Below are 27,350 nucleotides of genomic sequence, written 5' to 3' on the forward strand. Positions count from 1 at the left end.
CTGAAATTCTTTAAAAACAAGTTTCGTTCTTTAATTTGTTGTTACCTTGACATCAAAAAAAAACTGTTATTTTTACAATATTTTTATATTAATATACACGATTTTAAAAAGAATAATTTTTAACATACCTGGAGTTTTTGGTACAGTGATTTCCTTGTCGACAAGCTTCTCGTAAGATGTCTTGTAGACAAAGAGCAACCTCTTCGTGGATTCCTCATCTGGGACCTCATCATCCAGATATTGGTAGAGCTGGTCTTCAAACTCACCTTCACCAGCGGACAATAACTGCTCGAAGTAAACACCCTCGATATCCAGTCCAAGGAACGTGAGAATTCTGTCTTTCAACCAGTCTAACCGATAATCCGACATATTCGATTGTCTACTAAAATCACTTAAGAACTGTACACTTTAAAAATCCAATTTGCTCTATATATCATAAAGACCGATAACAGTTTTTACTAATAAAAACGATCTTTTAAAATGTTTTATAACTTCTTAATAAAATTGCTTTTTAGATACAAACTTCCTTATTTATTTTAGCAACGGACCGTTGCTTAGGTATCATAATTTTAGATGCAACAAGTTGAATCTAGATCCAATATATTTTATAAATATATTTGTTTTTTTTTTGTTTAATATTAGTGAAAATATATCTAGTCTATATGTAATAATAATATTAACTTATTATTAATACTTTAATTAAGTAGTTAATATTAAAAATGAAAAAATGAAGAACGTATTTTTAATGGATTAATGTAAATCCAATTGGATTTTAATTTAATAAAAATAATTTAATCGATAGAAATATTTAATTTTAAACTTATTTGATTTTAATTTCGTTGCCAACTTAAAGTAATGAATTCAAAATTCTCCACGTCGACTTCCAATGAAACCTTGCCTTGTAGATTGGTATATATGTATATGCATAGGTATATGTGGGTATATGTGTGAGATGCAATGGTATTGACTGAATCTGACATTTGACGTTTTGGTTTTGCCGTGACTGTTCGAGTTGGTTCGAGTGAGTTTGGTATTGGGGCAGACCAACGGCAAGAGATATGTTTTATTTTAACTCATGAGCCCCAAACATTTATTATTTTACTTTTAAAAAACGTATGGTGTGTGTGGTGTTGAAGGATGGCGGTTGCAGATACGGATTTGCTGAAGGCGGAGATCGAGCGATTGTCTCGTGAGTTGGATCAGGCAAGTAGCCAGAAAGTTCAATCAGCGAAGTATGGCTTAGAGCTATTAGAGCAGAAGGAAACCCTTCAGCAGAAATGCGACGATCTGGAGAGTCTTTATGAAAATACGAAACATGAACTAATCTTCACACAAGAAGCATTAGCTAAATTTCAATCTAGTCACCGAGTCACAACTAAGACTGGCATAGAAACAGAAGAATCACTCTTGAATGAATCTGCAGCTCTTGAAACTTCATTTAACATACAGATTATAGATTTAGAGAATGAAATCAAACAACTCAAGCATGAACTGGATAGGGTCACAGAGGAGAGAGACAGGATGGGGCAAGAGATTTCTGATATAGGTAATGATAAGGAAGACAGGGATAGTGAATGTAAGAAATTTAGAAAAGAATTACGTGAAATCAAATTGAGAGAAACATCATTAATAACTGATTATAATGAGCTTGAAGAAGAAAACATTACATTGCAAACTCAAGTTTCCTTGTTGAGACAATCTCAGGTTGACTTTGAAACAATGAAGCATGAAATCCGCAGAATGGAGGAGGAAATTGAAATATTAAATTTGCAAGTGGAGGAGCTCTCAAATCTTAAAAATATAACAGAAAAACATATGGAGGAAGCATTGGAAAGTCTGCAGTCTGAAAGGGAAGCTAAATATGCTTTAAAAAAAGAATTAGATCAATATGTTAACAGAGAATCATTCTATAACATCAGCAATTTAGCTTATAGCATTAGGATGACTGATGAGCAAGGTTTAGGTTCTGATGATGATGACGTTCCTGGCTTACAAAGACTAGAAGCCAGTATTGCAGATGGGACAACACCAGAATTAGCATCACCAGATGGTAAGAAACAAAAATATATTCATGTATTTTGTGTATTGACAGCAATATTGTAAAATTTTAGGCAAGCAAGTAGATTTGTTTTCTGAAGTACATTTGAATGAATTGAGAAAATTAGAGAAACAATTAGAAGTATATGAGAAGGAGAAAGTGTCTCTAACACAAAATCTTAGAGATAATCAAGTTTTGCTTGAAAAGAGTCAAGGAGATTTACAGGTGTTTTCGTCACGTATAGCGTTATTCTCTGCCCATGTAGATTGCCTTGACAATTTGGCTGAAAATATTGATAAAAACGTTGACAAGCAACAAGATACAATTAAAGGCCAATACAATCAGTGGTCAAAACAATTCTCTAAAGAACTTACTCAATTGCGCAAAGACTTAAAAGAGTTTGAAAAAATAACAAATCCATCAGACACCACTATTCAACTGAGGAATGAAGTTACCAATTTGAAAAACAAAGTTTTGGATGCAGAACAAAGATGTATGGACCTGGAAAGCGATTTTAGCTTATTAAAGGAATGTTCAGGTGAAGCAGGCAGTTTTATAGAGAAAATTCAGAACAATCTCCAAACAGCTACTGAGGAATTAGCGCAACTGTATTATCATGTCTGCACTGTTAATGGCCAGACTCCAAGTCGCGTAGTCTTAGACCATGAAAAACTCTTAACTCCAAGTAAGTTCCATACTTCACATTCACTTTTTTCTGGTCTACTTATTTAATGATATTTAAAAATATATATTAGAAAATGTATTATTTCCATAGTTATATTCTATTTCGTGTATTTTAGTGACTGAGATTGTCCCACCAATTGGCGAAATGTCTAAATTGGAAGTTCTAAGGGCTCGTATCAAGTCAGACATTTCGTTGAACAACTTTGATACTGATAATATAGCAAAGAGTGTAATGACGGTGGTAGATCAAATTAAGCATCTTAGAACAGCAATAGAAAGCAGTAAATCTACTATAGGCCATACTCACGATAAGTCGTATGAAGGTAATATGATTTTAATTTTAATTATAATATTTAGTAACAATAATTCTAATTTAATTTAAAGAAAACAATGATGAAATGCAAGAACAGATCATCAGACTTAAGAGTCTTCTGTCAACAAAACGCGAACAAGTCGCCACTCTTCGCACTGTCCTCAAGTCTAATAAGAATACAGCAGAGGTGGCGCTAACGAATTTGAAGGCCAAATATGAAAATGAAAAGACTATAGTATCAGAAACTATGATGAAACTGAGAAATGAATTGCGTCTACTTAAAGAAGATGCTGCAACCTTTTCAAGTTTGCGTGCGATGTTTGCTGCTCGTTGCGAAGAATACGTTACTCAGGTAGATGAACTGAGGCTCCAATACAACGCAGCCGAAGATGAAAAGAAGACTTTGAATCAATTATTGCGTCTAGCTGTCCAACAGAAACTGGCGCTTACTCAAAGGATCGAAGATCTTGAGGTGGACAGGGAAATGCGTAACGCTAGGCGGCACGCACGGAGTAACCGTGACATGTTCTAGCCCAGGTCTCGAAAACCACTGGTTTTGGTTATGGCCTTAATTACCACCTTATTTAAATTGTAAGTAATTGAAGAGAAGTAATCCCAACCAGTTGAATAAAGTAATGCACTAAAAGTATATTATATATATTATCAAATAATAGTATTTTAAAACTTTTGGGGTTTGTGGCAATTTGAAAAAAAAAAAAAACGATTATAAAAGGGAAGGCAGTTTTGCAGGAAACGTTATTATTTATTTCGCATTTATTTATTTGTTACTACAAGTTTATATAGTGTTTTTTTCCTATATTTTTGTTTTCATATCTATCAAACGAAGATACTGTAGTTCTTTTGGATTGGAGTATTTAGTGAGTTTATAATTTCTATACAACCAAGATTTAATAACTTGAGCAATTTCCGAACCACGTACTTATTTAAAAAAGAAATATATATATATATACATAAACAAAAGACTCAAGTTGTTTAATGTTGGAATTAATCGGTAAACTGTTAGTAGTGCATGTATTTAGTTACTAGAACAAATATATACCAGTTTTATAATATTTAAATGAAAATGAGTATATAGAGAATATGTTATCGAATTAGGTGGTTTTGTTAATTTCTTGTAAATCCTTAAACAAAAAAATAAGAGGGCCTCCAAAATTGTCATATCAATGCACAAAGGAAATCGTTTAAAAAAAAGTTATGAAGCAGCTTCTTCAGTGGGAGACTAAAAAAAAGTGAAAAAGCAAAGATTTATTATAGTTATGTTACATTTAATTTCTTTAATAATTCCGTCGGTTGAATGTCCAATATATTTTACCAACTCCGAGCCCATCAGCTGATGGAATGGCCCGTCCCTATGACCTGCATGTTCATTGTTAATTATGTCCGGTGTATTAATCTTATAGTAATATGAAAATAATATATTTTATTAATATTAATAATGAACTCTTGATGTAGTATTATTGTATGTTAATGGAGTCAATACTTTATTCATAGCATCATCGCATTGATGATTTTTTCCCCTATATTTTACACATGTTGAATTTTATTTTCCATCTTACGCATTGTTGAAATTTTTTACTGTGTCGACTGAAAATTTAGTAATTTTATAATTACAATTTCAGTTTCTACTACACTGTTTGCGATAGATGTTGCAGTTGGTTTTTATTGCAAACAATGTTAACTTTGAGTTTTTTTTTAATTTCAATATTATTTATATAAATATATATCCCTATTTTATGTTATATGTTGTACCTAATATTTTTAATAAAATTTATTAACTTTATTCGTTTATTCTGTATATTGTAAATACTTTTAACAAAAAAATGCATTAAAAGGAATTATCATTCATTATCAAGAACGTTACACTAAAATGTAGGTAGGTAAAACATTTCAATAAAACAAACATGTGTATAAGATATCACAATATATTAAAGGCAAGTGATTATGATAAAACATATTCAGTAACATTTCTTTTAGTTGAAAGCCAATAAAAGTAAATTATAATTTATATATAAAATATTAGTTCAAATAGATCATATTATTTGTCTAATTTGGAAACGAATCAATTTTTAATTATGTAAAATATTAAATTGGTTTTAATTAAAGAAGACTTCAGTTGCTTTTAAAAATTATTGGTTTTGTTTGACCCGTAATTAAATATTGCTTATGTATATCATTATTTTATTCAACCAGTGTCTTCTTAAAATTTATTTCTAAAGATTTTCCCATATTAATTATTCACTTTAATTTACAAAGCATATACGAAAAACGTGAACGTAGAACGTGAATTGAAAATATTTATTTTCTGTAAAATAGTATATACAATATCTGCACATATGCATAAATAAAAATATCTTTCTCCAACACCTTGTATCAAAACTATTCCTGAAATGAAAGTTACTTTCGCCTTGGCATAAAACATTAAAGAAACAATTTATTAGAAATCTAATTCTATTTACACTTATGCGGTTAAATGCTTATTTCGTTAAGACTAACAAAAATTGATTACAAAACTATGTATAGTAATAAAAAAAACAATCGAATTATATCTTCAATTATAACGAACGTAAAGATAATATAGATAATAATTGAAATACAGTGTATTACGAAAATTAAATCAATACAAATTAAAGGCGATACGCGTCTCATTCGTTCTTCGCGAGCCTCAGAACATGTTGGATGACCTCATCGACAGTCTGATTGTTCAGCAACGATTTAACAGCTTGATCATCGATAACAACGGTGAACAACAATTTTGCGTTCTCGCGCATCTTGCTTATGTAATCGAACTCCTTGTCAGAAGCCGGTTCGTGGCCGCACCGCTTGATCACGGAATCCAAGATCTTGTCGATCGGGGCATCTGGCCATCCGAATCCTAGTAGAGTCTTCTCATCAACAAGCAAACCCAAAAGTTCCTTGATCGAATCTGTCAAAGTTAGCTCAGTCCAGATTTGAGATTCGGTAATTTCCTTCTTGGTCACTGAAGAAGCATCAGTGGCTGCGTAAAGAAGCTGCTGCTGCAACCGACGTTTCTCTGCGCCAGCTAAGATGTCTTCGAGAACATCGCGATGCTTGGAACGCATATGACGCATAAGACAATCTTGTCGTATGAAAGCTCTACCGCATTCGTCACAGGAGCAAGGTTGTTCTTTGCGATGCGTTAAAGCGTGGAGTTTCAAAGAAGCCTTAACAGCAAAACGTTTCTTGCAATGTTCACACTCGTATGCTAAAATAGTACATTAACTGTAACCATCATCATGTTAAATTTTAAATTAAACTTACGTTTTTCGCCAGAGTGAAGGTTCAAATGTCTGGCCAAATCTTCCTTCCTATAGAAAGTCTTGTCACAATTGTCTTCAGGACAGTTCATCGGTTCAGCTCCCTCGTGCACAAACTTGATGTGGGTGGTAAGACGGATTCGCCTATTGAAGGCTCGATTGCAGTGGGGGCAAGTAAACGCGTTTTCTCCAGTATGATGGAAAATGTGCGCCCTTAATTGTGCAGCCTGTATGAAAGCTTTTCCGCAATAGGTACATTTGTGAGGTTTGTCACCAGTGTGAGTTCTCATATGACGATTCAAAGTTTCTTTGGCGGCAAATCTTCTCTTACACTTAAACACAAAACAAAACATTTTAATTAATACAAATGCTCATATCAACTTTCATTAAACACATTAGAATAAGTGTGCAATAAAATAAACTTAAATAATGTTTATATGATCTTACCTGCATACATTGATATGGTTTTTCACCGGTATGCATTCTACGATGTTTCTTCATAGCTCCACTCGATGGAAAACGCTTAGGACAAAGGTCACAAGGATAAGGTTTTTCGCCTACAATAAATTACATAATTAGTTGTAATAAGATGTGTAGAAGAAATATATTACCTGTATGAGTACGGACGTGTACAGCTAAAAGTGCAGAACCCATAAATTCCTTTTTACAATAGGAGCAAGTAAACACCTTCTTCTTCTTAATCTGACCAGCGTGAGCTCGCAGATGATCTCTCAAGTTATCCTTTCGAGTAAACGTCTTTTTGCATACCTGTAAAATTGAATATATGAGTAAAATAATAATTGGAAAAAAGATGTTAAACGTACTTCGCATTTGAATAAGCTTCTCGGTTGACCATCGCAACCGGTCTGAGCGACATGGCGTTCCAAATGGTATTTCCGAGTGAAATCCCTGTTGCAAGCTTTGCACGAATATGGCTTTGCCAGCGGATGTGATTGCATATGTTTAAGTATAGCAGCATGACTAAGGAATGTTCGAGCGCATTCGCAGCACTTGTACACGCCTTTCTCGTCGGGATGCTCTAAACTTATGTGACGTGATAAATTGCTTTGCATATCAAACAATTTATTATCACAATGGGTGCACTTTATAGAACCAGTCTACAATAGAGGAAGGGTTAAAGTAGATTTGATAAACGGTTATTAGTAAATTGGCACTTACTGTATGTGCTGAGTCAATTGGCTCCCCACAGCAAGCACAAAGCTCAAATGCCAAAGGATCTTCATCATTGGTATATTCCTCTTGACCATGTGCTACTGTTATATGGCGTTTTAAGCTCTGCAAAATAAAATTAAACAATAATTTTCAAGTAAATTAACAACGAATTGCAACTCATCACTTACAGCTGTAGTTTTAAAGGATCTTAAGCAAATTGTACATGGGTTTATCTCATCTTTTTGATCTTGATCTTCTTCTTCCACATTAAAATCTGGATCATCAGGGTCCTCATCACCAGCAGTATCACTATCATGATCATCCTGCTCCATATATATTGTCTCCACTTCATCTTCTTCCTGTACATACTGTGCATCCTCATCAGGGTCATCCTCTTCCATTTCTTCTCCTTCTACATATTCAGCTTCTTCATATTGTGCTTCCTCAAATTCCTGAGCTTCCTCTTCATAATCTTGGACTTCTTCCTCTACGTAGACTTGATGTTGCTCTAGGAATGTCCCATCTTCAGTAATGATTACATGATGAGTCTCACTGCCTTCTTCATATTCACTAATTAAACATATTCATGTTTAACAATATATCATTGGGAAATTAAATTAAAGTTACCTGTTGTCAATTACTTCCTCTTGAACTTCATAAGTGTTGATATGAAGATTTCCATCTGTATTGGATACATGGATTTCTTCAATCACTTGCTGATCAGAGTGATTGTAGATTTCCATTTCTTTCATGCCAACTTCCTCTGCATCATCTTCCTCACAGGCCACTGGCTCCAGTTTTCCTATTACCTGCAGTTGGGTCGCTTGCGAAGTCTCCTCCATAATCTGCATAAGGCCAATGATAATCAATAACTTATCGGCTCATCTGCTAACTTACAAATATAAGATTCTACACATTTGTTGAAAATTGATGCCTGTTGCATTTTAGAGTAGTAAACAGTATAATTACAAATACGCTTATGCAGCCGTCCCATCAAAACACATAATAGGTTATGTATGTGCATAAATAACGAACCCCAAAACAGAACGCGAAACTTTGTTTTCTACTACGAAGCTTGTTAAGTTAACTAATAATCTGGACGAGAGTGCAGCTGGTTGAAAGATATGGCACGGATTTACAATTAAAGACAATTTTCGATAGCTTTCACCCCGCCAAAATAATACACAACCGAGCGGAGGGAACGGAATGGCACATAAAGAATCTCAATTATAACCGTTATGGCTGTCGCTGTTCATGATACATTTTACAGACGCAATGTAGCAGAGCATCAACCCTGCACCCTTAGCAATTTGGAAAATTAATATCAGTGCCCAGTTTTGCATAACGTTTGTATGCACTGTGTGTGGCATAAATGTAGAATCTTTTTATTTGAAAATTAAATGTGAATTTACTTACGCCCCTGTAGTATCGTCAACCGCTTTATCACGCGTATAACGAAATGGTCGACGGACTAGATTTCAGGCGAGGCCATTTCCATCCAATGCTGCCAATTTTTAAAAACAACATTTAAACACGCACTCTTGATGATACTCGATTTTCATAAAACTCTACACGATCATAATGCATTTTGTATAAGCAGACTTTTATTTAAGATATATTAAATTGATGTTTGCCCAATATTGATCCTGTAGGCTTTGCAAATATTGAATAACGAGCACTTGGAAATTGCGCCATTTTTATAATTAAGTTGGTAGCTACGCGTCTACAGTTGCCTATTTGTATACAAAGTGGGGGGTAGCCATTACAGCATACAAGTTGATACAAGTCATTATAATAAAAATGGAGACAGTAGGAAATATTTTTTTATTTGCGCAATGCAGAAAGATTCGTATGATTCAAACATATTTAACTCATGGTACTTACTTGACTGTAGTTTATGTAGCAATTAGTAGAAAGTTACAAGCATGATATAATTATTATAAAAAAAATAATATGAAAGTAGTTGTTTTATTCCATATAGGTATAATTTAATATGGTACTTCCGTATAAGTTACCTTAGCAACGGAAATGTGCATTCAAATACAAACAATTACTGACAAAACGCAATGGCTGAAGAAATAAGTCCTGAAATTATATCAACTACTCAAAAGTCTTTGGGAAAATATGTGAAAAAACCGCCGCTTACTGAGAAATTATTAAAGAAACCACCGTTTCGTTTCCTTCACGATGTTATCAACAGCGTGATTAGGGAAACGGGTTTTCTTAAAGGCCTATTCAGTGATTCCGAGTTGCTATCAGATAACGTGAAGGATAGGGAAAACAAGTTGGCTTTTCTTAATAAACTAATAACGGCTGTTAGTAAGTACTCCAATAGATTTATTGTAGAAATATCATTGTGAATATATATTTTAGAATCTATAAGTGGCGTTGATCTGCAAGTGAGAGCAAGTAAAATTATAGCTGGTTTGGAGCCTGTAGAAACAAATAAATTATTGCAGAGCATTGCTACTTGCATTGACAAGAAACTAGATAGCAGAGAGTATGTATTGCAACTCAAAAAAGCAAAGCGCGCAGGAACCGAGAAACTTAAAAAGGTATCGTCAAAATCGAGCAAAGATTCTAAAGAGGGTAAATCTAAGAAAGATACGTCAAAGACCTCCTCTACCTTGAAAGTTGAAACACCGAAGACAAAGACGAAGGTAAACGCTAGTCCTCGTAACGCTGTCACAAAAGATGTTGACAAAAAGACAAAAGTTAAGGAATCTCCTAAAGGAACTTTGAATAGTCCTAAGCAGTCACTACCCGTACCGGAAACACCTATGGTGGAGAATGCATCAATAGAGTCTCCAAGAGCGGACTCGGTAGAAGAGAATGATGAAAAAATAGTGGAAATACCTAAACAGGAAATAATCAAAGAGATTTCTGAGACTGTAGAAAGGCCTGTTAGCGTAAGACCGAAATCGGCAAGACCTCGCAGTTCGGATATCAGAAAGGAGAAAGTCATAGTTCCAGAAATACCTAAACCAGCACCTAAAGTACAGGAAAGTCCTAAAGAGGAACCACCCAAAGTGCCTGAATGTAAATAATCATTTTGTATATGTATATATTTTAATCATTTTTATATAGTTAGACCTCGAAGTTCGCTTCTACGACCTCCTAGTGTTCGACCATCAAGCGCTCGACCTGGAGCCCCAAGACTACGTTCAGATTCGGCATTGCCTATAAGAGAGATTGTGCCATTGGGAAAAATCAATGTTATCGTTGAAAACTTCGATGGAAACAATGCAAAAGAAGAAGACGAGGAGGAGACGGTTGTCGTAGAGACTGCCAATGATGATCTGCAAGATACTCAGCTTCTCGAAAAAAGCCTTGATATGCCTGCAGACAAAGGTCATCTCGTGGAGCAAATTTTGGAACAAATTAAAGGACCTGAGCAGTTGGAAGAACATGTCAAAGGAACAACTATAGATTGGCAACAAGACAGTAAGTATTCTCATTGCTGGTGTTCTGTCGATAATAATGAATAGAGTGATGGGATTACTTCAGGTGGCAGAGGAAGAGACGCGACGACCAAAGAAATAAACCAACTGCGAGGTTCCATTCAGTCTCTAACTAGGACCGCAAATCCTCTCGGAAAATTGATGAGTTATCTGCACGAGGATGTTGAAGCGATGCACGCGGAATTGGCTTCCTGGACCGCCATGAAGCAACAGTTTACATTAGAAATTTCCAAGCAGAAAAGGTGGGTAGAGAAGTTTTGCGTTCAAACTAGAAATGCAAATAAAAAACAGTTTTAATTAAAACAAACACAATTGGGAATTAAAGGAATTAGCACGCGGCACATTCTGTTTTCCTTTGTACTTCTCACATGTCTAGCCGATCGAAGAGCTGAGTTTGTTTCAGGCTAAACAGCGAGTCCAACCAACCTCTTCTGAAACAGCTTAAGGATCTGGAAGATAACATCAGGAAGCAGCGCGAAGAAATCAGTTCTGTTAAGTATAATATTCTGCGGAATGACGAGAGGATCAGGGAATTGGTGGCTAAGCAGGTGGATGTCAATTAAAATTGATTGATTATTTTTAAAAATATCTTCTTATATTGATAATAACAAAGTGGAGGAACAGATTAGAAAGCTACTTTATACACTAAACAAATATACAAAAATAATATGTCCTGTTTACATAAAATTAATAGAGAAACATAGTCAATGCATATTTAGTATCGACAGTTGCACAGATATGTATGTATTTAATATAACAATAATTAAAATATATAATTAACACTACATAATAGCATATTCCGACAAACAAAACTCATCTCTAACAATTTTACTTAATTTACACACACAGTGAGAAAGAGTACAGGGATTTAGCAACAAGATTCCACAGTACGTTGAATACAGACAGCAAATAATTTATCGTAATCCAGAATCAATTGATTTGAAAAATAAAGAGAATGTTAATAACTTTTCGATGAAATAGTTGTATTTTATAGAGCTCATTTCAAAGTATCAATAGAAAAATAAATTTTAAATAATTAGGTTCATATATTTACACATTCATTTCTTGAAAGAATTCTATAATTCTTTCCAACTCTGTACATTGTTCGATCCATTATTCCAATGATAATATCTACACAATTTGTTAATATTTACAGTAATAGATTTATTTCATTAATTGAGTGGCTATTAGAACAATCCAAACCCTCGATCAGTGGAAATCCAGAAATCAGTATTAAAAACAAGAGCGCAGTGAAAGGCAACCGTGATATGTCGCTATAAATGAGCAAAGTAAACAAATGTATGTGAAAAACATAGATGCATATATATTTCGTTTAAATAATATAAAACAGGTAAAATATGAATACATGTATACAGAGAATAACTTAATTTCCTTGTGCAGACACAAAGTTAATTGCAGGTGCTTTAATCCAAATATTACTTATTATTTGTTTTTTTTTTAAATAAATACGTATTTCGAGACACTTTGTTTCCATGGCAAGCAGGTTTTGATATTCTAATTATAAATTAACTAAATGTGCTCTGGGAATTCTGTATGTGTTCCCGACGTATTGATTGGGGGTACGATCGAAGTCGCTATTGTCATCTAGTATTGCTAATGAAGGAAAATGTCGACGAGGTGCATTTTGGGGGAGGTCGGATGGGTTCTGCGGTTTTCGTATAGCTGCTGCTCTCGCGTCGCACAGAGTGGATTACGTCGCCAGCGGATAGTTCGGACTTACGGAGTTTAACGGACACCCACGATCGTCCAATCGTCGCTACAACTCGAACAACTCGTCTTGCTGTTGCTGATACCTGAAGACATTACATGCATGCAATTGATTGTCATTTGAGATCACTTACGTGCACACTGGTAACGAGTTGAATAAACAGGCGGATGGGAATCGCGCTTTCGTTTAACAATAGCCGACTAAAAATCCTTAATGAGTAAACAACCGTCCAATTAGTACTGGGCCGATAAAAAGGAAACGACCGAGGAAACCTTTTTACGAACCAGTATTAAACAATCCCATTACGGTTATATAAGCAAGATAAACACGTCGTCGATGCGCGCCTACCGTCGTCGGACAATTTCCATAAATATTTACGTTTCGAAAATGAAATCGACCGTTTAACGAGCAAATAACTATTGCCGCACATTTTTTCCGTTCCGTTTGCTTCAATTATATGCAGGAACAGTATAGGATGTAGATGGGAATAGTCGTGATTAAACTGGGTTTTCTTGGTTGGTAAATTGTGAGTACCTGCGCATCGAGGTTTTAATTTTATTCCCCTGCGTCATTACTACCGCCTGCGGTGTCTTCAGGATATCACTGGTACCATTGTTGTTTACCATCTGCTTCATTCGGCTGACGGCCGGTTTCCTCCGTTCCGATCCACAATCGAAATTTGAAAACCTACAGAAAAACAAATTTAGAACGTCGCACGTTTGCAGTTGGCGTTACGAATGCTTGCTTACTCGCTGTTTTTGTGTATTTTTTTCACGTCGGCTTTGGTGTTCGCAATGGCGGCATCTATCTTCACGAGGAATTCGGCAACGTCTTCGTTATCGTAGCTGGCTGGAGACGTGACCTGGGAGGAGGCGGCGGAAGAGGTGATGCCACAACCTCCACTGCTCTCCGCATCGGAATTCGCATCTGGCGATACGGGAATATCCACTAGCTGCGTTGTTGGGGTTTCCCCGCCGTTGTAGCCTTCGGGCACAGGTATCAGCAAGTGTTCTCGCAAGAACAGACTATCCGAGGCGAATAAACGGTTCGCCCGTCGAATCTGTTCCATCTAGAAAACAAAAAATATCTCTAATTATCATCTGCTGCCAGCATTTTTACATTACATTACAAAATAATAACATATTACAAACATTTTTCCAATATAAATTGTTAACTAATAACGATGACTTATCTTTATTAATACCACGTTATATAATGAGGTAATAGGAACCAATCATAAAAATTGTAATTTAATCTTCATAGCGCGATAAGAAATAATATTCAAATTACTGACATGTGATTTGTGTGTTAACATTATCTACACTTACATAAACTTTAAATAAAATAGGAAAATTCTTTTTTTTTGCGAAATTTATATATTACTTGATCCAGTTTTATAATTAATTTACAATTTCAATAAAAATAATATCGATAATACAAATAATACTTTTGGATCTTAGATTCTGAAGCTACATGAATGAATGACGCGTTTTTTGATCAAATTATATAAGATTCTAAGTCGGAACTTTATTTGTTTGATAACTTAATTCGCTACGATTTACTAAAGAAATAAGTTTTAAAACAATACACATTAACTGAATGATCTCGAGGTTGATAGCCAATTAAGGATTTGTATTATATATTTGTTAACTTGTTAGCAAGTTAAACTGCTACCACAAATCAAGACTTTGCATGATTCATATCATTTAATTTTTATACCACTGAAATAGAAACAGCTCGAAAACCAGTTTTAAATAAATCTCAGTTGAGATATGAAACGATCAAAATAAATGATTCAGACAAAGAATAAACCTGACTCTGGAGTTGTTACTACTACCTAGCCAGTCGACTTCAAGATCTTCACATTCTTTGGTAGGACAATCTATCAAGGTAAATATAAAATAAAAGTTTATTCAGTCAGATTCCGATATATTTGATATAAAGAATATTACACAAACCATTTCATGGAAGATCCTTATAATAAGAATTTGCTTGTGTAAATTTTAAAAATATATTTCTCAATTATTATAAATAAGTATGAAAATGATTTTATCATCTTTTTATAAAGAGTTCACATAATTCAATATGAATTATTCATGTTATTTAAGTAATAACAACAACTAAGTAAATTAGTTCAAGGAAAATGCATAATATGGTGATAATCATCGAAAGGGTTGGCAGAAATTGGGCCGCATTTGGAAAAAATGTATTCAAAATTGTAAAAATAAAAATATCCGCTAATCTGTGAGTTATTACTTATTGTCCAACTTCCCATGATGATATTTCGTAAAAATTTTCATTCAAAAAACAAAGATGTTTCCAAAGGTGAACCACGAATATTGGAAAACCCTATACACAATTTCAACGAAATACACGAAGATATTTACTTATATACATCTACATAAAAAATTATCAAAACAAAACGGAAATAAGAGAACCAATAGAGGAAGGATATTTAAATTTGCATTATACGGGAACAATCATACTCTATATCAGTTTTTTTAAACTAATTTATGTCATAGCACACTTGAAACTACAGCGAAACACATAAATTATGATAATGTTTTATTGTATTAGGAAAATAATTTAAATCATGATTTTAAATTTTATATACTATAGTGTTATATAAAAAATAGAAATCGTATTATAGAATAATATAGAAATCGTATAAATTATCTGTATTACTTCTATTTTACTTTATAATCCTTATAATTCTCAATGATCAAAATAAGTAATGAGCAACAGGTTGTAAGTTTTATTGTACGGTACAAACAATACACAGTGACTATATATTCTTTTCTAATTGATTGTGACGCATACGAACGATATTGATTGAAACACAATATTTCTATTACGATGAATATAATTACTTTATCGTGTACAATCAACTACAGTAAATTAGCCAAACAAACGTATTTGTGTGGTTAGTTAATAGATTGTATTATTGTTGAAATAATAATAAACCTAAGAATTATTCACATATTTTAAAATAGGAAATTGACAGCTAAACTATAACAAAAAAGGAACAAGAGTTTTATCAAAAATGCTATCCACCTACTTAATATGGAAACGACTAACTACAAATGGTGGTTTAATTTATTGCTGCTATTGTTTATTTGTAAATATAAAAAGAGTGACCTTGCAGAATAAACAAAGTAAGAAGTTAAATGTTCATATGTTCAAATGTTAATTGACTTGATGTGAAACGTAGTAACAATCATGAGGTTAATTATGATAACTCGTAAAAATAATTTCCATATAGTAATCGTTCGGATTGTATTATTAATTATCTGTATATCCTATTAATATTTATGAAACAATAACTTATATCATAAATAATAAACTTAATTTTCAACACACATAAAAAAGGCTATTGGTCGCAGTTTTGTGCCACTTCTACAAAAGTTAACATATAATAAGATACTTGATTTTTGTCATCTCTTTATTATAGTGTGCAGATTTTCATGTTGACAATTTTGATTCTTTTAAAAGTGTTTCATGTAATAGATTGGATTTCTGCAACTGATGTAGAGCCAAGTGAAGATTGAATACCTCTTAGCAATAGAAGAGAAAGACGTTCTGTTACTCTTAAAAGCATTGATCAAGATTTCAACATATCGAACCGGTAATTTAAAATTTAAAGTTGCAAGATGAGAGAAATACCAAAGTTGCTAAAGATTTAGACAATGCTTATGTCTACTGTGAGGTAATATATAAATATTTATTATTGCTGTTAACATTACAAAAGTTTTGTAATACATAACAAACATTTTATGTGGAATAATTTGTAGTCAATTTGAAACTACTAATCCGAACCATATAAATTTAATATTTCTTTATAAACTTATGACGTTTAAAAAAGTTAATAAAATTGCCATATACATTATTTCCGCTATTTATTATTTAGTATCGTTTCTACAAATAAAATTGGAAAGTTTTTGTTTCTTTTACATCTACTATATATTTTATGATAAAATTAAGGAAGTAAAAGTTATTACCGGTTTATCATTGAATGGTCTATAAATAAACTGAAAAGTATGCATTGTTTTCAGTGCCTGGATCTACGAAAGAAACGGATAAGATCAATCTTAATGACGTGTTTCATTAGCACCTCTAATCTATCCATATCAGAAATACCTGATCGAATTGAATGCGGTACTCGTTTATTTTTGAATATACAGAAGATAACGTTCATTTCCAAACCAAAGTACACAAATTTAATTTTAAAACAGCTTATGCACGTTTTGAAAGCACTTCCTGGAACGCATCGAACGAAGGAGAGAAGAAGAAACAAAATAAAAACTAATATTAATCACGAGAAGAATTGGCAACCTTTCTCTTCGCTCAGCTGATCGAAAATGTGACTTATTAATAGTGCAAAGAATTACACAGATTTCGAAGAGATCCTAAAAATAATGAGCGGTTGGCCTTCCGTGACTCAGGCCGATAAATTGGTTGATCCGTTCGACTAATTACAGCAATCCGTTTTCTGTAGGACCACCTCTTTATGTGCCAACAGTACATACAAATTGCCATCAAACTATAATCCAATTCAACTGCTTTAATAAAGTGGAGCGCGCGCTTTGCTAACACTTTCTTCCTTCGCAATTCAAAATAACCCCAGGGCCGGAATGCTTGCTTGTTTCGTCTGCAACTAATCTTGCGATAGCCTCAAGGTCCAAACCAATTTCATACTCCGGTCATGCATGGATTATATGATTAAACTTACAATTTTAATAACTCTACTTTTTCATTTACATATATCATTGGTATTATTTTTTACTTTAATTAAATTGTAATTTAACTATACACTAATTAACATCCTGTATAAAAGAATTTCTTATGCAATTCTATAATTGCATTGTACTACTATCAATAAAACGTCAATAGATTCGGAACTTATCAAATTTGTTATATTTAATGGTTCGTTACTTATGCATAACACAGCTAACGACATATGTTTTAAATGAAACTTAAAAACAAATTTAACGCCATTATTATATGATTATTATATCGTAATCATGTCATTTTTAACCGAGCAAATAGTTTTTAATTTGATGTTTAGTTATATATGCTAAATTAATTTAATATTACGTCTTTTAAGACGCATATAAAACGAATTAATTAACTGTTGTGGACATAAATAAAAATATAAATAAGATTGAAATGCGGTTATTTTCTATGACGTGAATAAATTTAAATGACTAAATAAACTAAGAACAGAAACCTTGAGCAGAAAATAATTGCATGATTAATGCAAGAAAATTCGAAAAGTGCGAACCTTTTCCTAGATCGAGCGATGTTAATTTACAATTAATCTAATTCCTATTTTAGGAAATTTACAATTGACATATAAAGTACATAAATTATTAAAAAGTATCGCCACATGAGAACATTGTTATTCGTTCGCTGCAGAAAAAACATAAATATTTACGGTTATTTTTGTAAAAGAAAAAACATTCAGCAACACGATTATTGATGTATACATTTCCGGGCGATTCCAATTTTAACCAACTTTAAAATAGATTTAAGACTGTCGAGTTTCATTTGCAAGTTGAAAGTTTGTGAAATTTGCACATTCTATTTTGAGATTTGATATATGATCTTCGTACAATCTGACATGAATTTATTCAGATTAATAGCGGTACTTGCTATATACATTAATGTAAATGAGCGTTATGTAATGTATTTGAAACTTGTTTTCAAATGCCATAAGTTGATGTTGAACAGTGTATGAATTAATAACTTGTAACATAACATTTAATAATTTAGTATTAATGATTTATTTTTAGTAAATATGAACCAAAAATTGCAAATTCTCGGTGTTGCTAGGTAACTTTAAATATCCGTTATTTTGACGTTTTTCCAACGATTGAAATACTAGTCTAAATATCGTAAATTCCACATCTGTTAACAACAAAAAGTGAACAGATTTTCATAAATGTTGTCATTATTTATTTACTTTAAGAGCACTGAACTCGGTTTGAACCGGTTTAGCTCATCGCAATAAAGAGACGTGAAAACAAAATGTATTCCGAGAATAACCACGTTACAGTCGAAAATGATTAATCATATTTAATTGAATGAAAGTAAATTGTCCGTAGACTGACATTCGATCGAAACAAAAGGCGGTTTTTCTTTATCTAATACGCGTTTTATGTACTTATTGGATTACATTTTGACTCATACAAGTTCGATTGGTTTTCGCAGGAATTCGCTAATATCGAGGACAAAACCGCGCTAAACACGCATATTATTCAATAATCGACGAGTCAAAATGCACAGATTATCTACATTAATACATTAATACATCTAAACTGATAAATAAGAAAAGTACACACTTATTTGGACGGACAAATAAAAAGTGATATGTGTACTGGCAACGACACACTTGATGATAACCTTTTAAGCTTGGATCAGCTGAAGTGTATCAATATTATTAGGTTTCTACTACGCATGCATAATTATAAAAATTACAGGATTATGCAATCCAATGTAAAGCCTATGAGGCGTAGTAGATGATTATAAAATTATGAACTACACGATTAGTGATTCTTTCGAATTAATCCCATATACTTGACGCAATCGTAAATGTATTTTTGTCGACCAAATCGATGGGGGAAATAACTTATCTGTTTATTTTGTGCTGTACCAACAATTTGCTTTAAACATCAATTAATGCAAACAAGATATATTTTCTATATAAACTTATTTAATGATATGTCTACAGCACAGAAAATAAATGCAATATTATTTATAAAACTGATTTTCTCAGATATTTAAATATTAATAAACCAATGAATTATCGTCATAATTACCATTTGATAATTAATATGGTCTTTAAGAATACAATTACAAAATTGGGGTAAACGTTATCCATAAATTACCATATTGGAAAAGTAAACATATTATTAATTTCATTTATTTATGTCTTTAATTACAAAGTTTGTATCAAAAAAATTCGATATGAAGGTGGCGAGTTTGAAACACAAACCAAATAAAAAATATCCACTGCAGCGTGTTGTTTGATAACCTAAAACGTGGCAGAATAGCAGAAATAGGGCCGTAATAATTTAAATAAATATACAATTTTTGCGTAATCTTTTGGACTACAATTACAAAATTGGGACATGCGTTATCTATAAATTGAATATGGACAATGGTAGAATTAATATCCCGCTGAACTTCGCAATTCGTGAAAGCGGAAATAAAAATTTGTTTAGGGCCATTAAATAGTGAAACTGACTGGTCTCTATGACTCTGCAAGAACTGATACTCCATCTTGAGAACAGTTTTTATAACTGTTGTTTAGGGCTCTATGATTTTTTCTATCTCAATTCAATTTTTCTCAAGAAAAATTTGCATGATGCCATTTGGAATTTGCATCAAGCAATAAAATTATAAAATAAAAATTTCAAAACTTAAAAAAGTGAAAATATTTCGTCATTGTTAATGATGCTGTCAGCTTGCAAATTTCTCTTTTGTGCTGTGCTAAAAATTATAAATAAAAGAGTACAAAAAAATGCCTTTCATTAAAGCATGCCTCTCCTCTTCTGTTATTTCAAAATAAATTGCCAAATTACAAAATGTAATTTACTGTAGTGAATGAATATACTTGGCATTCTCTGTTGGTGCAAATTGCAAGTCAATTGTTTCAACATCTTATGTAGAATGAATTATGAAGAATAGAAATTGGGTTCATCACTTACAGTAACTCCATATTTAAGGGCTAATCCTTGCAGGGTATCTGTTCCAGTCACAATGTGCTTAACAAAAGATTCATTTCGAGTGTTGTTCCTGCTGCTGGTGCTGCCATACTTCTTAGAGTATCGGGCAGAATCCCTGATGGACAACTTTTCATAGGAATGTCGGTCATCCATAGTGTAGTTGCAGCTTCTATAAAATGTATGCATCATTTTGATGGTGTGGCTGTGGAGGAGTTGTGATCACGATGAGAGTGAACGCGACACTGATGATGGCAAAAACGACTGCCGCACTGGAGGAGACAGCCGGACACGGGCTGACGAGATGGTATTTGTGGGGATATAACGGATTTTTCCGTTCGCGCTGCGCTCGTTCGGCCAGAGGCTTCTTTCTTTACCTCTCTCAAAAAATGTGGAATGCGAAAATGGTTTATATTTATTATTGTTGATGGGCGATGATGGATATGGGTATAGGTTTTGGGGAAAGTAACTTACGGCCAGAAATATTATCGGCACCGTGCACCCACGTGACGCACAGTTGAACCGCTTCAGAAGTCCGATGCTTTACATAATTGATAAGGCCCGTAGATTAAGGACAGATCGGGTGAGAAACGCAAGTAACATGCATAACAACAAAATCAGGGGGAAAAAAATAACAAACGTCACACAGTTGTCAAAAGTTCAATCACTTTTTAGAATATTCAAAATGACGCACAGTTCTGCCAATCCCAGGATTTCATATAATTTCACAAGAAATTTTTACCATTTCTATACCATCCATAAAAATGTAATTCGTAGAACTGATCAATCAATATTTATCCAAACATATTTTCAAATAGAAATACTCATTATTTTTAATCGACATAAATAATGTTCAATAATTGGTCTTCATTTTATATTAATTTACTTAATTTTTACAGGAATAGATTGTGAAAATAAATACTATAATAATAAAAAAATAATAATATTAATATAAATAAATAGATTAATTAAACATATTGTTATACAAGCGCTTTAATTCATTAAAATTGTATTAATCTAACATTTTGGAATACAAATACTCATTTGCTTAATCAACATAAAAATATTTGTTTTTCATATCATTTGAATTAAATATATATTACATGATTAATTAAATAATGTTTCAAAAACATAAGCGACTTACTAAACTGATCTAAGCAACATAAACACATTTTGAAATACAAATACTTATTAGTTTCAATCGACAAAAATACAGTTCAACAATTGTTGATATATGTTCTTCGTATCACATTATTAATATTAAATACATTACATGTTTACAATTTAAAGACGATGATGCACCTTGACCATTTCAATTTTCACATAAATTCAACCCCTCACAAATTAAAAGCGAAAGGCATGCCAGTATTCAGAATACACTGAATACGTGCTAGGAATCTTTAAATATCTTGCATCATAAACGATATCTCAATAACGAAAAGTACAATAAAACACTTATTTTAAAAGTGAAAGATTGCACTATCCTCTTTATTCAATAAAATTCTTTAAAAAATTATGATATTCCTAATTTACTAGTTACGCTTCACGTCCATTTTTATATACTAGTTTACAAAAAGCATTTACTTAATTGAAGTATTCGTGAAATGCGTTGTTTATCGATTCCAATGTTCTTTTTGTATTTTATTTTATATTACGAAATATTATTCTACACTAAAAGTTATAAAACTTTATATTAAAAATTGAAGATCAATAAGCTTCAAAAGGAAAAAAGGGTCCGTACAGCATACCAAAAATGTATATAGTACAAATAAGGAATATAAATATTATTTTATATTATCTGGATTCGTTTGCATTATTTTTATCACAAATAATATCTCCAACAATAAAAATATACAATCATATATATTTATTAGTCATGGGTATATCAAAATAAATTAATTACATTAGATTACGTTATATTATTTATACTTTACTGAAAATTACTTAAAATTTTATTGTTATATTTATATATTATGTTAAAATATATAAATAATGATAAACCTTAACACCATTTCTACAATACAATATCTTCTACGAAATAAATGGAATTATTCATATTTTTCTGTTTATTTTGGGAATATATTCATCATTGCAATAACACACAAATTTATGTACATTTATCAAAAACTGTCGACACATACTTTTCATAATTTTGTTTTTGTTAGATTTCATGCATTATCGACCACTTGAATTAATTCATTACTATTTCATTTACTATGTTCATGACAATAACAATTAAACCATTTGGTAATATCTACTCTTAACATTTCTTTCATGTTTACTAACGATACATTTCCACGAAAAGTAAATACATTACTTATGTAAACAATCGTTAATTTGTGCAAAGTATAATAATAAATGTATTATTTTCATAACAATTCCATTACATTTTCCAAGACCAGAAAATTATGAAACATATTCTGATAAAACTTCTGATTATCAAAATTGCTGGTAGTTTAAAAATAAACTGCTTCTTTCAACTCCTGATATAAATAAATATTGGTTCCACGAGAGAATACCATGATAGATGACAATGAATAGAATAAATTTCAACTAGCTAGGCCACCATATTTACTATTAATTCGAATTACAACCTATTGAAAATACCCCAATAAATTTGAAACCGGAATAAAACAACAAAAACGAAAAAATCTGATCATTTTGTGTACTAATTTTGCTAAAATAAAATTTAGTTTCTTTTGAAATTTTCAAAATTAAAATCAATAATGTTAAGAACTTTCTTATATAAATTATAAGACTTATTAAATAAAAGTGATTTATGAAAAGGCTTAAATTATGGGAGATACATTGAAGAAAACAGAGATCAATTTATTGTGTTCATTATCATAAAATACGAATTTCCATTTTCCAATAATTATATTATGAGTTATTAGTAATCGAGAGAAATGAGAATCGAACGCAGTATATTACTTTTTCTAAATATTTATTATTTTATCATTTAATTATGGCTACTAAATAGTAACTGATAACAAACTAAACCAAACAACACCAACTACATAACATCTTAATTAAACGATTTATGTAATTCTAAATTGCAGAACCTACTTATAATACAAAGTGGAATTAATAATCAATTAATATACATATAGACTCTTCACATGAGCATTTCAACAATTGCGTAACCTCAAATAATCTTATTATTTTTTTCTGTATTTACACAATATAACTTACATGTTTATTTACAATGATCGCAAAATACTGGACTATATAAGAAGGAGAAACGAAAGTAGTACAATCAAAATATTCTCGATAATTGTTTTAATTTACGAAAAAAAAACAATTTTATTTTGTACGCTTAAAAAGTACGATCATTATTTCTGAGTTTGCCTCGTCACCACCTAAAGTTATTTACAACGAAACAGAAAAAAACGAAAACAAAATAATATATACCAAAAGAAGGAAACAAAATGGATAAATTTGATTAAAACTGTTGTGCTTAAAAATGAAATAGTACGATTATCTAAAATATTCTTAGGCTGGTGACAATTTATACTAACTTCTTAAATTTTTGCGTCAATCATGTCCACGTTAATCTTATAGTAGACGTACGGATAATATTCAGATTGACCAAAGCCCAATCCGGGAATGTCTACGCTCTATAAATATAAATATTGCAAGTTATAAATCTTGAAAACACATCAAATATGTTCAACTTACATCAATATTTCCGGAACCTTGCAAAGCGCTGCTATCCAAATGACCGTACAATTGATTCAAAACATCCCTTAGCCTCTTGGAGGTTTTCTTGTTGGGGTGAATCAGGATGGCTTGGAAATTAACCGGCAAACCATACCGAAGTACGGATTCAACGAAGACACGGAGAGCCTTAACGTGGATCCAGGCGCAGAAACATTCGCTAAAGTTTACCTTCAACCATCTTACAAGTGGTCCCTAAAATTAAAATAAAACATATAGTCATAGTCATGTGTTTTGTTTCGTCTGTTTACAAATTGCTTCTTCTTGTCAGTGACCAACTTGGTAATTTCATTTTTGCCAGCAGCCAATTCTTCCTCGTTGTAGGTGAACTCCCTCACGATGAATTTCTTTTCCCTGGCGTGCAACTTGAATTCCTCAACCACCTTCTTAAACAAGGTGACCGTGTAGAGGCCGTACTCATTATCTTGATTGATCAACACAGTTGAACGTGGCACGATCATATCGGTCAATTTTTCGTAATGGGCTTGCCAATCGTGGAACATTGATCTATTGAATTTCCAATTATAATAAATCTATTAATAATTTTATACTAGAAAACTTACTTGGGCACAATGACCAAAAGAGTAGTCAAGTACTCAGAATCCAAGATGAAATGTTCCTTCTTAACCAGATCAGCTAAATTTCTGGTTAGCAAACTACCACTAAAACAGTTAAATTAATGATCATCTAACATTTCCATTATATAAAATTCGATTATATTACGTCTGCTTCTTCTCCAAGTTCTGCAAGCTGCCCTTCAAATTATTGTAAGCAGTGCTCTTAGTTTTCAAATCGGCATCGATTTGACCGACTTGCTTGCTGATAATGTCAGCAATGTTCCTCAAACTTTGCTTAATTGGGTACTTAGCGATGTCCCATTGGAATCTCGTGATGTAAGTGGACAAGTCGCCTAGAATGCATATGGTCAATAAAAAGAGTAATATCTTTAGAGTAAGTAAAACGAAAAACAATGTACAAAAGTGCACTACTATAAACATATCATTGACTTATACATTCCAAAATAAAATAATTTAGTTATTTCTCAAACTATGTAAATAAGAAATAATACAAGGTACTTATTTACATTGTAACTGATCTATGAAATTAAAGGAAACATATTTACTTCTTCTTAACATTTAAGTTCAACATAAAAGAGCACTACCTTTCCACATATATTAAATGGCAAATGCTGTTGATGTATCAATGTAGACGTAATTTGTAAGTAGGAATATGTGGAATTGTAGTAAATTTAACGTATAAAGCCATTCATTTGTAATAAGCCAAAGTAGTTTGTTTTAAAGAGAAATAACGACGGAGCTAAACACATTCTGTATATATATATAAACATCAAAAATGCAACACATCAAGTAATGGTTGGAAATTACGTTTTTTGTGTTTCGTTGTCAACAAGCAAATGGTATTTTTAAGAGGAAATCGGACAATGAGACGTAACAATGATACTAACAGAAGCCTGGCGGGGGTGCGCGGTGCGGCAAAAGACACACTGTGGGCACATAACAGTGTGTGCCACTGACCTAGGCTAGGTCCAAACATCTGGTTTGAACTCACTTCCCCGGGAAGCTCGTCTTCCTGACGTAGAGTGCCATTGCTGTTTTCCATGCCAATGGAATTTTCGCACAAATTGGTATACTCTTCGGAGCTGCTGTCACCGCTCCCATTTGTGAGATCGGGTGGCCGGCCGCGCCGCCCCCTTCCCGCCAGACACGCCCCACCGTCACATCGCAACGTCAACCACGAAGGTCGCTGCTGGTGCTGACTCGATGGCAACGAGTTCGCAGAACGTCGCGACGTTAACGACGGCATCCCGTCCACGGTCGCTCGACGCCCGCTCTTTTTTTCCTTTTCCTCTGTTCGTACCAATGAATTACAACATAGTACAATCTCATTGTTTTACATAACATTAAACATTTAACAGAACGATTTTTACTTGTACAAATATATTATATATCTAAATTTCTCATTCATATTTACCAATTTACTGTCAATTCTTTCACAAACACACTGTAGAGATTACACCAACCAATCAATAGACATGATCATTATATAATAACAGCAATGGAATCAATGCATGTTAATTGGTTCTGTAATACTTACTTATCTTGTCAGATAGAATTTAATAACCATGATTCTTAAATTATTGACTTACTGTTGTTAGCCATCAAGTTTTCTTGAAGCTTGTCTTTCTGGTCTTCCAGAACTTCACCAAGGTAGGAAGCAACCTTCCTAGTGATTTGTTCCACAAATCCATCCAGCTTTCCCAAATCATCAGACAACCCAACCAATTGATCCAAGGTTCCAACCTAAATTTAACAAAAAAATCAATAGTAACTTTTTTTAAAAATGGAATTTGCAAATTATAATTACCTTTAAATCGGGTATTTGGAACTTGTAATTGGCACACAAGTTGTTCTGCTTGCTTGTGTGATTGTTCATCGTCTCCCATGTCTGTTGACATGTCTTATCCCCAGGGGCAGAAATTAACCAATATTCAGCCATCTCTCACAGTAATATCAACACCCTGAAACAATAAAAATGAATTATGTGCATAAAACAATCTGATGTTGGCAAATTGTTGCCTTGAAATTGTAAAACCAATGAGAACTTGATGTAACATTTTGATCATATGACTTGGGCAATGTGATAAATTAATTATGATTGGAAGTGAATTGTTTTCTCTAATCCCAAAATAAATTGAATTCTGACATGACTGTTGCAAGGGGCTGTATGGAATGAACCCTCCAGCAAATGGAAACACTATTACATGAATCAATTACCCTAATTTTTCTCCCCACACTTACATGCTATCAATTAATAAATGATGGAAAATGAGGTAAAGCAATTAAATTATTTGAAAAGTACACACATATTATGGGGGCATTCTGGCAAGTAGTTCAAGGTTTCCACAGCACCCCCATTAATATGTAAGACTGAGTTAATACCTTCCCAGTGGAAAATACATTAGCTAATATTTAATAGAATAAACCAGGAGCTGTGACTTAAATATATAAAAGCGGATGTTACGCAAGCGACTTACCCAAGTGTTTTGACCAGGATTCGTCTTTAAAACAAGAAAACAACCCTCAACCACTCCCCAGACAGACAGCTGATCATTACTGTTGTAAATTCACGTGATAACTGAAAGCGACATCTTTGTAGAGATCTTGTGACCCATATATTGACAACAATAAACCTCT

General features: G+C 32.7%; 5 protein-coding genes across 10 annotated transcripts; 2 read left to right on the forward strand and 3 right to left on the reverse strand.

The window, feature by feature from the left end:
• Positions 1-961: 961 nt before the first annotated feature.
• LOC108566163 (protein bicaudal D) lies at positions 962-4,285 on the forward strand. The gene is made up of 4 exons (XM_017925926.1): positions 962-2,050; positions 2,112-2,723; positions 2,839-3,045; positions 3,107-4,285. The coding sequence occupies exons 1-4, from the start codon at positions 1,138-1,140 to the stop codon at positions 3,565-3,567; spliced, it is 2,193 nt and encodes a 730-aa protein (XP_017781415.1). The 5' UTR covers positions 962-1,137; the 3' UTR covers positions 3,568-4,285.
• Positions 4,286-5,345: 1,060 nt separating this feature from the next.
• On the reverse strand, positions 5,346-8,999 carry LOC108566166 (protein suppressor of hairy wing-like). 4 transcript variants are annotated; one of them, XM_017925934.1, is made up of 9 exons: positions 8,474-8,880; positions 8,132-8,349; positions 7,693-8,074; positions 7,511-7,627; positions 7,156-7,449; positions 6,943-7,099; positions 6,779-6,888; positions 6,336-6,663; positions 5,346-6,279 (listed from the first exon to the last, which is right to left on the reverse strand). In XM_017925934.1, the coding sequence occupies exons 2-9, from the start codon at positions 8,344-8,346 to the stop codon at positions 5,699-5,701; spliced, it is 2,184 nt and encodes a 727-aa protein (XP_017781423.1). In that variant the 5' UTR covers positions 8,347-8,349; positions 8,474-8,880; the 3' UTR covers positions 5,346-5,698. The 4 variants fall into 4 exon arrangements, with proteins under 4 accessions (XP_017781423.1, XP_017781420.1, XP_017781422.1 ...); XM_017925933.1 differs by lacking the exon at positions 8,474-8,880 and adding an exon at positions 8,921-8,999 and having other exon boundaries at positions 5,347-6,279; XM_017925932.1 differs by having other exon boundaries at positions 5,347-6,279; positions 8,402-8,880.
• Positions 9,000-9,265: 266 nt separating this feature from the next.
• LOC108566153 (TRAF3-interacting protein 1) lies at positions 9,266-12,006 on the forward strand. Of its 2 annotated transcripts, none has more exons than XM_017925906.1 (6): positions 9,266-9,380; positions 9,468-9,823; positions 9,878-10,543; positions 10,592-10,948; positions 11,012-11,207; positions 11,369-12,006. In XM_017925906.1, the coding sequence occupies exons 2-6, from the start codon at positions 9,571-9,573 to the stop codon at positions 11,526-11,528; spliced, it is 1,632 nt and encodes a 543-aa protein (XP_017781395.1). In that variant the 5' UTR covers positions 9,266-9,380; positions 9,468-9,570; the 3' UTR covers positions 11,529-12,006. The 2 variants fall into 2 exon arrangements, with proteins under 2 accessions (XP_017781395.1, XP_017781394.1); XM_017925905.1 differs by having other exon boundaries at positions 9,486-9,823.
• Positions 12,007-12,099: 93 nt separating this feature from the next.
• LOC108566155 (lysM and putative peptidoglycan-binding domain-containing protein 2) lies at positions 12,100-21,098 on the reverse strand. 2 transcript variants are annotated; one of them, XM_017925908.1, is made up of 5 exons: positions 20,893-21,098; positions 20,404-20,590; positions 13,444-13,763; positions 13,229-13,381; positions 12,100-12,779 (listed from the first exon to the last, which is right to left on the reverse strand). In XM_017925908.1, exons 2-5 carry the CDS (start codon positions 20,572-20,574, stop codon positions 12,743-12,745), a joined length of 681 nt encoding a protein of 226 aa, XP_017781397.1. In that variant the 5' UTR covers positions 20,575-20,590; positions 20,893-21,098; the 3' UTR covers positions 12,100-12,742. The 2 variants fall into 2 exon arrangements, with proteins under 2 accessions (XP_017781397.1, XP_017781396.1); XM_017925907.1 differs by lacking the exon at positions 20,893-21,098 and having other exon boundaries at positions 20,404-20,862.
• A 2,247-nt stretch (positions 21,099-23,345) lies between these two features.
• Positions 23,346-27,306, reverse strand: LOC108566170 (V-type proton ATPase subunit C). Its single transcript, XM_017925938.1, has 8 exons — positions 27,191-27,306; positions 26,521-26,674; positions 26,303-26,456; positions 24,859-25,045; positions 24,699-24,797; positions 24,387-24,642; positions 24,097-24,330; positions 23,346-24,035 (listed from the first exon to the last, which is right to left on the reverse strand). The coding sequence occupies exons 2-8, from the start codon at positions 26,650-26,652 to the stop codon at positions 23,940-23,942; spliced, it is 1,158 nt and encodes a 385-aa protein (XP_017781427.1). The 5' UTR covers positions 26,653-26,674; positions 27,191-27,306; the 3' UTR covers positions 23,346-23,939.
• Between the last annotated feature and the right edge of the window lie 44 nt (positions 27,307-27,350).

The sequence above is a fragment of the Nicrophorus vespilloides genome, unplaced genomic scaffold (assembly GCF_001412225.1).
Source record: "Nicrophorus vespilloides isolate i.1.1-1 unplaced genomic scaffold, Nicve_v1.0, whole genome shotgun sequence".
NCBI classification, from domain to species: Eukaryota; Metazoa; Arthropoda; class Insecta; order Coleoptera; family Silphidae; genus Nicrophorus; species Nicrophorus vespilloides.

What these genes read in the sequence shown, in the direction of transcription:
- LOC108566166 (XM_017925931.1), bottom strand. Translation starts at nt 8,355, where the DNA reads ATGCAGATTATGGAGGAGACTTCGCAAGCGACCCAACTGCAGGTAATA. An exon ending in GAGGAAGTAATTGACAACAG is followed by an intron (nt 8,075 to 8,131) that starts GTAACTTTAATT and finishes ATGTTTAATTAG; the next exon opens with TGAATATGAAGAAGGCAGTG. An exon ending in AACCATATCAATGTATGCAG is followed by an intron (nt 6,664 to 6,778) that starts GTAAGATCATAT and finishes TTTGTGTTTAAG; the next exon opens with TGTAAGAGAAGATTTGCCGC.
- LOC108566155 (XM_017925907.1), bottom strand. Translation starts at nt 20,610, where the DNA reads ATGATGCATACATTTTATAGAAGCTGCAACTACACTATGGATGACCGA. An exon ending in CCCTTAAATATGGAGTTACT is followed by an intron (nt 13,764 to 20,403) that starts GTAAGTGATGAA and finishes TTTGTTTTCTAG; the next exon opens with ATGGAACAGATTCGACGGGC. An exon ending in ATTAAAACCTCGATGCGCAG is followed by an intron (nt 12,780 to 13,228) that starts GTACTCACAATT and finishes TAATGTCTTCAG; the next exon opens with GTATCAGCAACAGCAAGACG.
- LOC108566163 (XM_017925926.1), top strand. Translation starts at nt 1,138, where the DNA reads ATGGCGGTTGCAGATACGGATTTGCTGAAGGCGGAGATCGAGCGATTG. An exon ending in AGAATTAGCATCACCAGATG is followed by an intron (nt 2,051 to 2,111) that starts GTAAGAAACAAA and finishes GTAAAATTTTAG; the next exon opens with GCAAGCAAGTAGATTTGTTT. An exon ending in TGAAAAACTCTTAACTCCAA is followed by an intron (nt 2,724 to 2,838) that starts GTAAGTTCCATA and finishes CGTGTATTTTAG; the next exon opens with TGACTGAGATTGTCCCACCA.
- LOC108566153 (XM_017925906.1), top strand. Translation starts at nt 9,571, where the DNA reads ATGGCTGAAGAAATAAGTCCTGAAATTATATCAACTACTCAAAAGTCT. An exon ending in TATAGATTGGCAACAAGACA is followed by an intron (nt 10,949 to 11,011) that starts GTAAGTATTCTC and finishes GGATTACTTCAG; the next exon opens with GTGGCAGAGGAAGAGACGCG. An exon ending in GAAATTTCCAAGCAGAAAAG is followed by an intron (nt 11,208 to 11,368) that starts GTGGGTAGAGAA and finishes AGTTTGTTTCAG; the next exon opens with GCTAAACAGCGAGTCCAACC.
- LOC108566170 (XM_017925938.1), bottom strand. Translation starts at nt 26,652, where the DNA reads ATGGCTGAATATTGGTTAATTTCTGCCCCTGGGGATAAGACATGTCAA. An exon ending in AAACTTGATGGCTAACAACA is followed by an intron (nt 25,046 to 26,302) that starts GTAAGTCAATAA and finishes TATGCATTCTAG; the next exon opens with GCGACTTGTCCACTTACATC. An exon ending in AAGGTTCCGGAAATATTGAT is followed by an intron (nt 24,036 to 24,096) that starts GTAAGTTGAACA and finishes TTATATTTATAG; the next exon opens with AGCGTAGACATTCCCGGATT.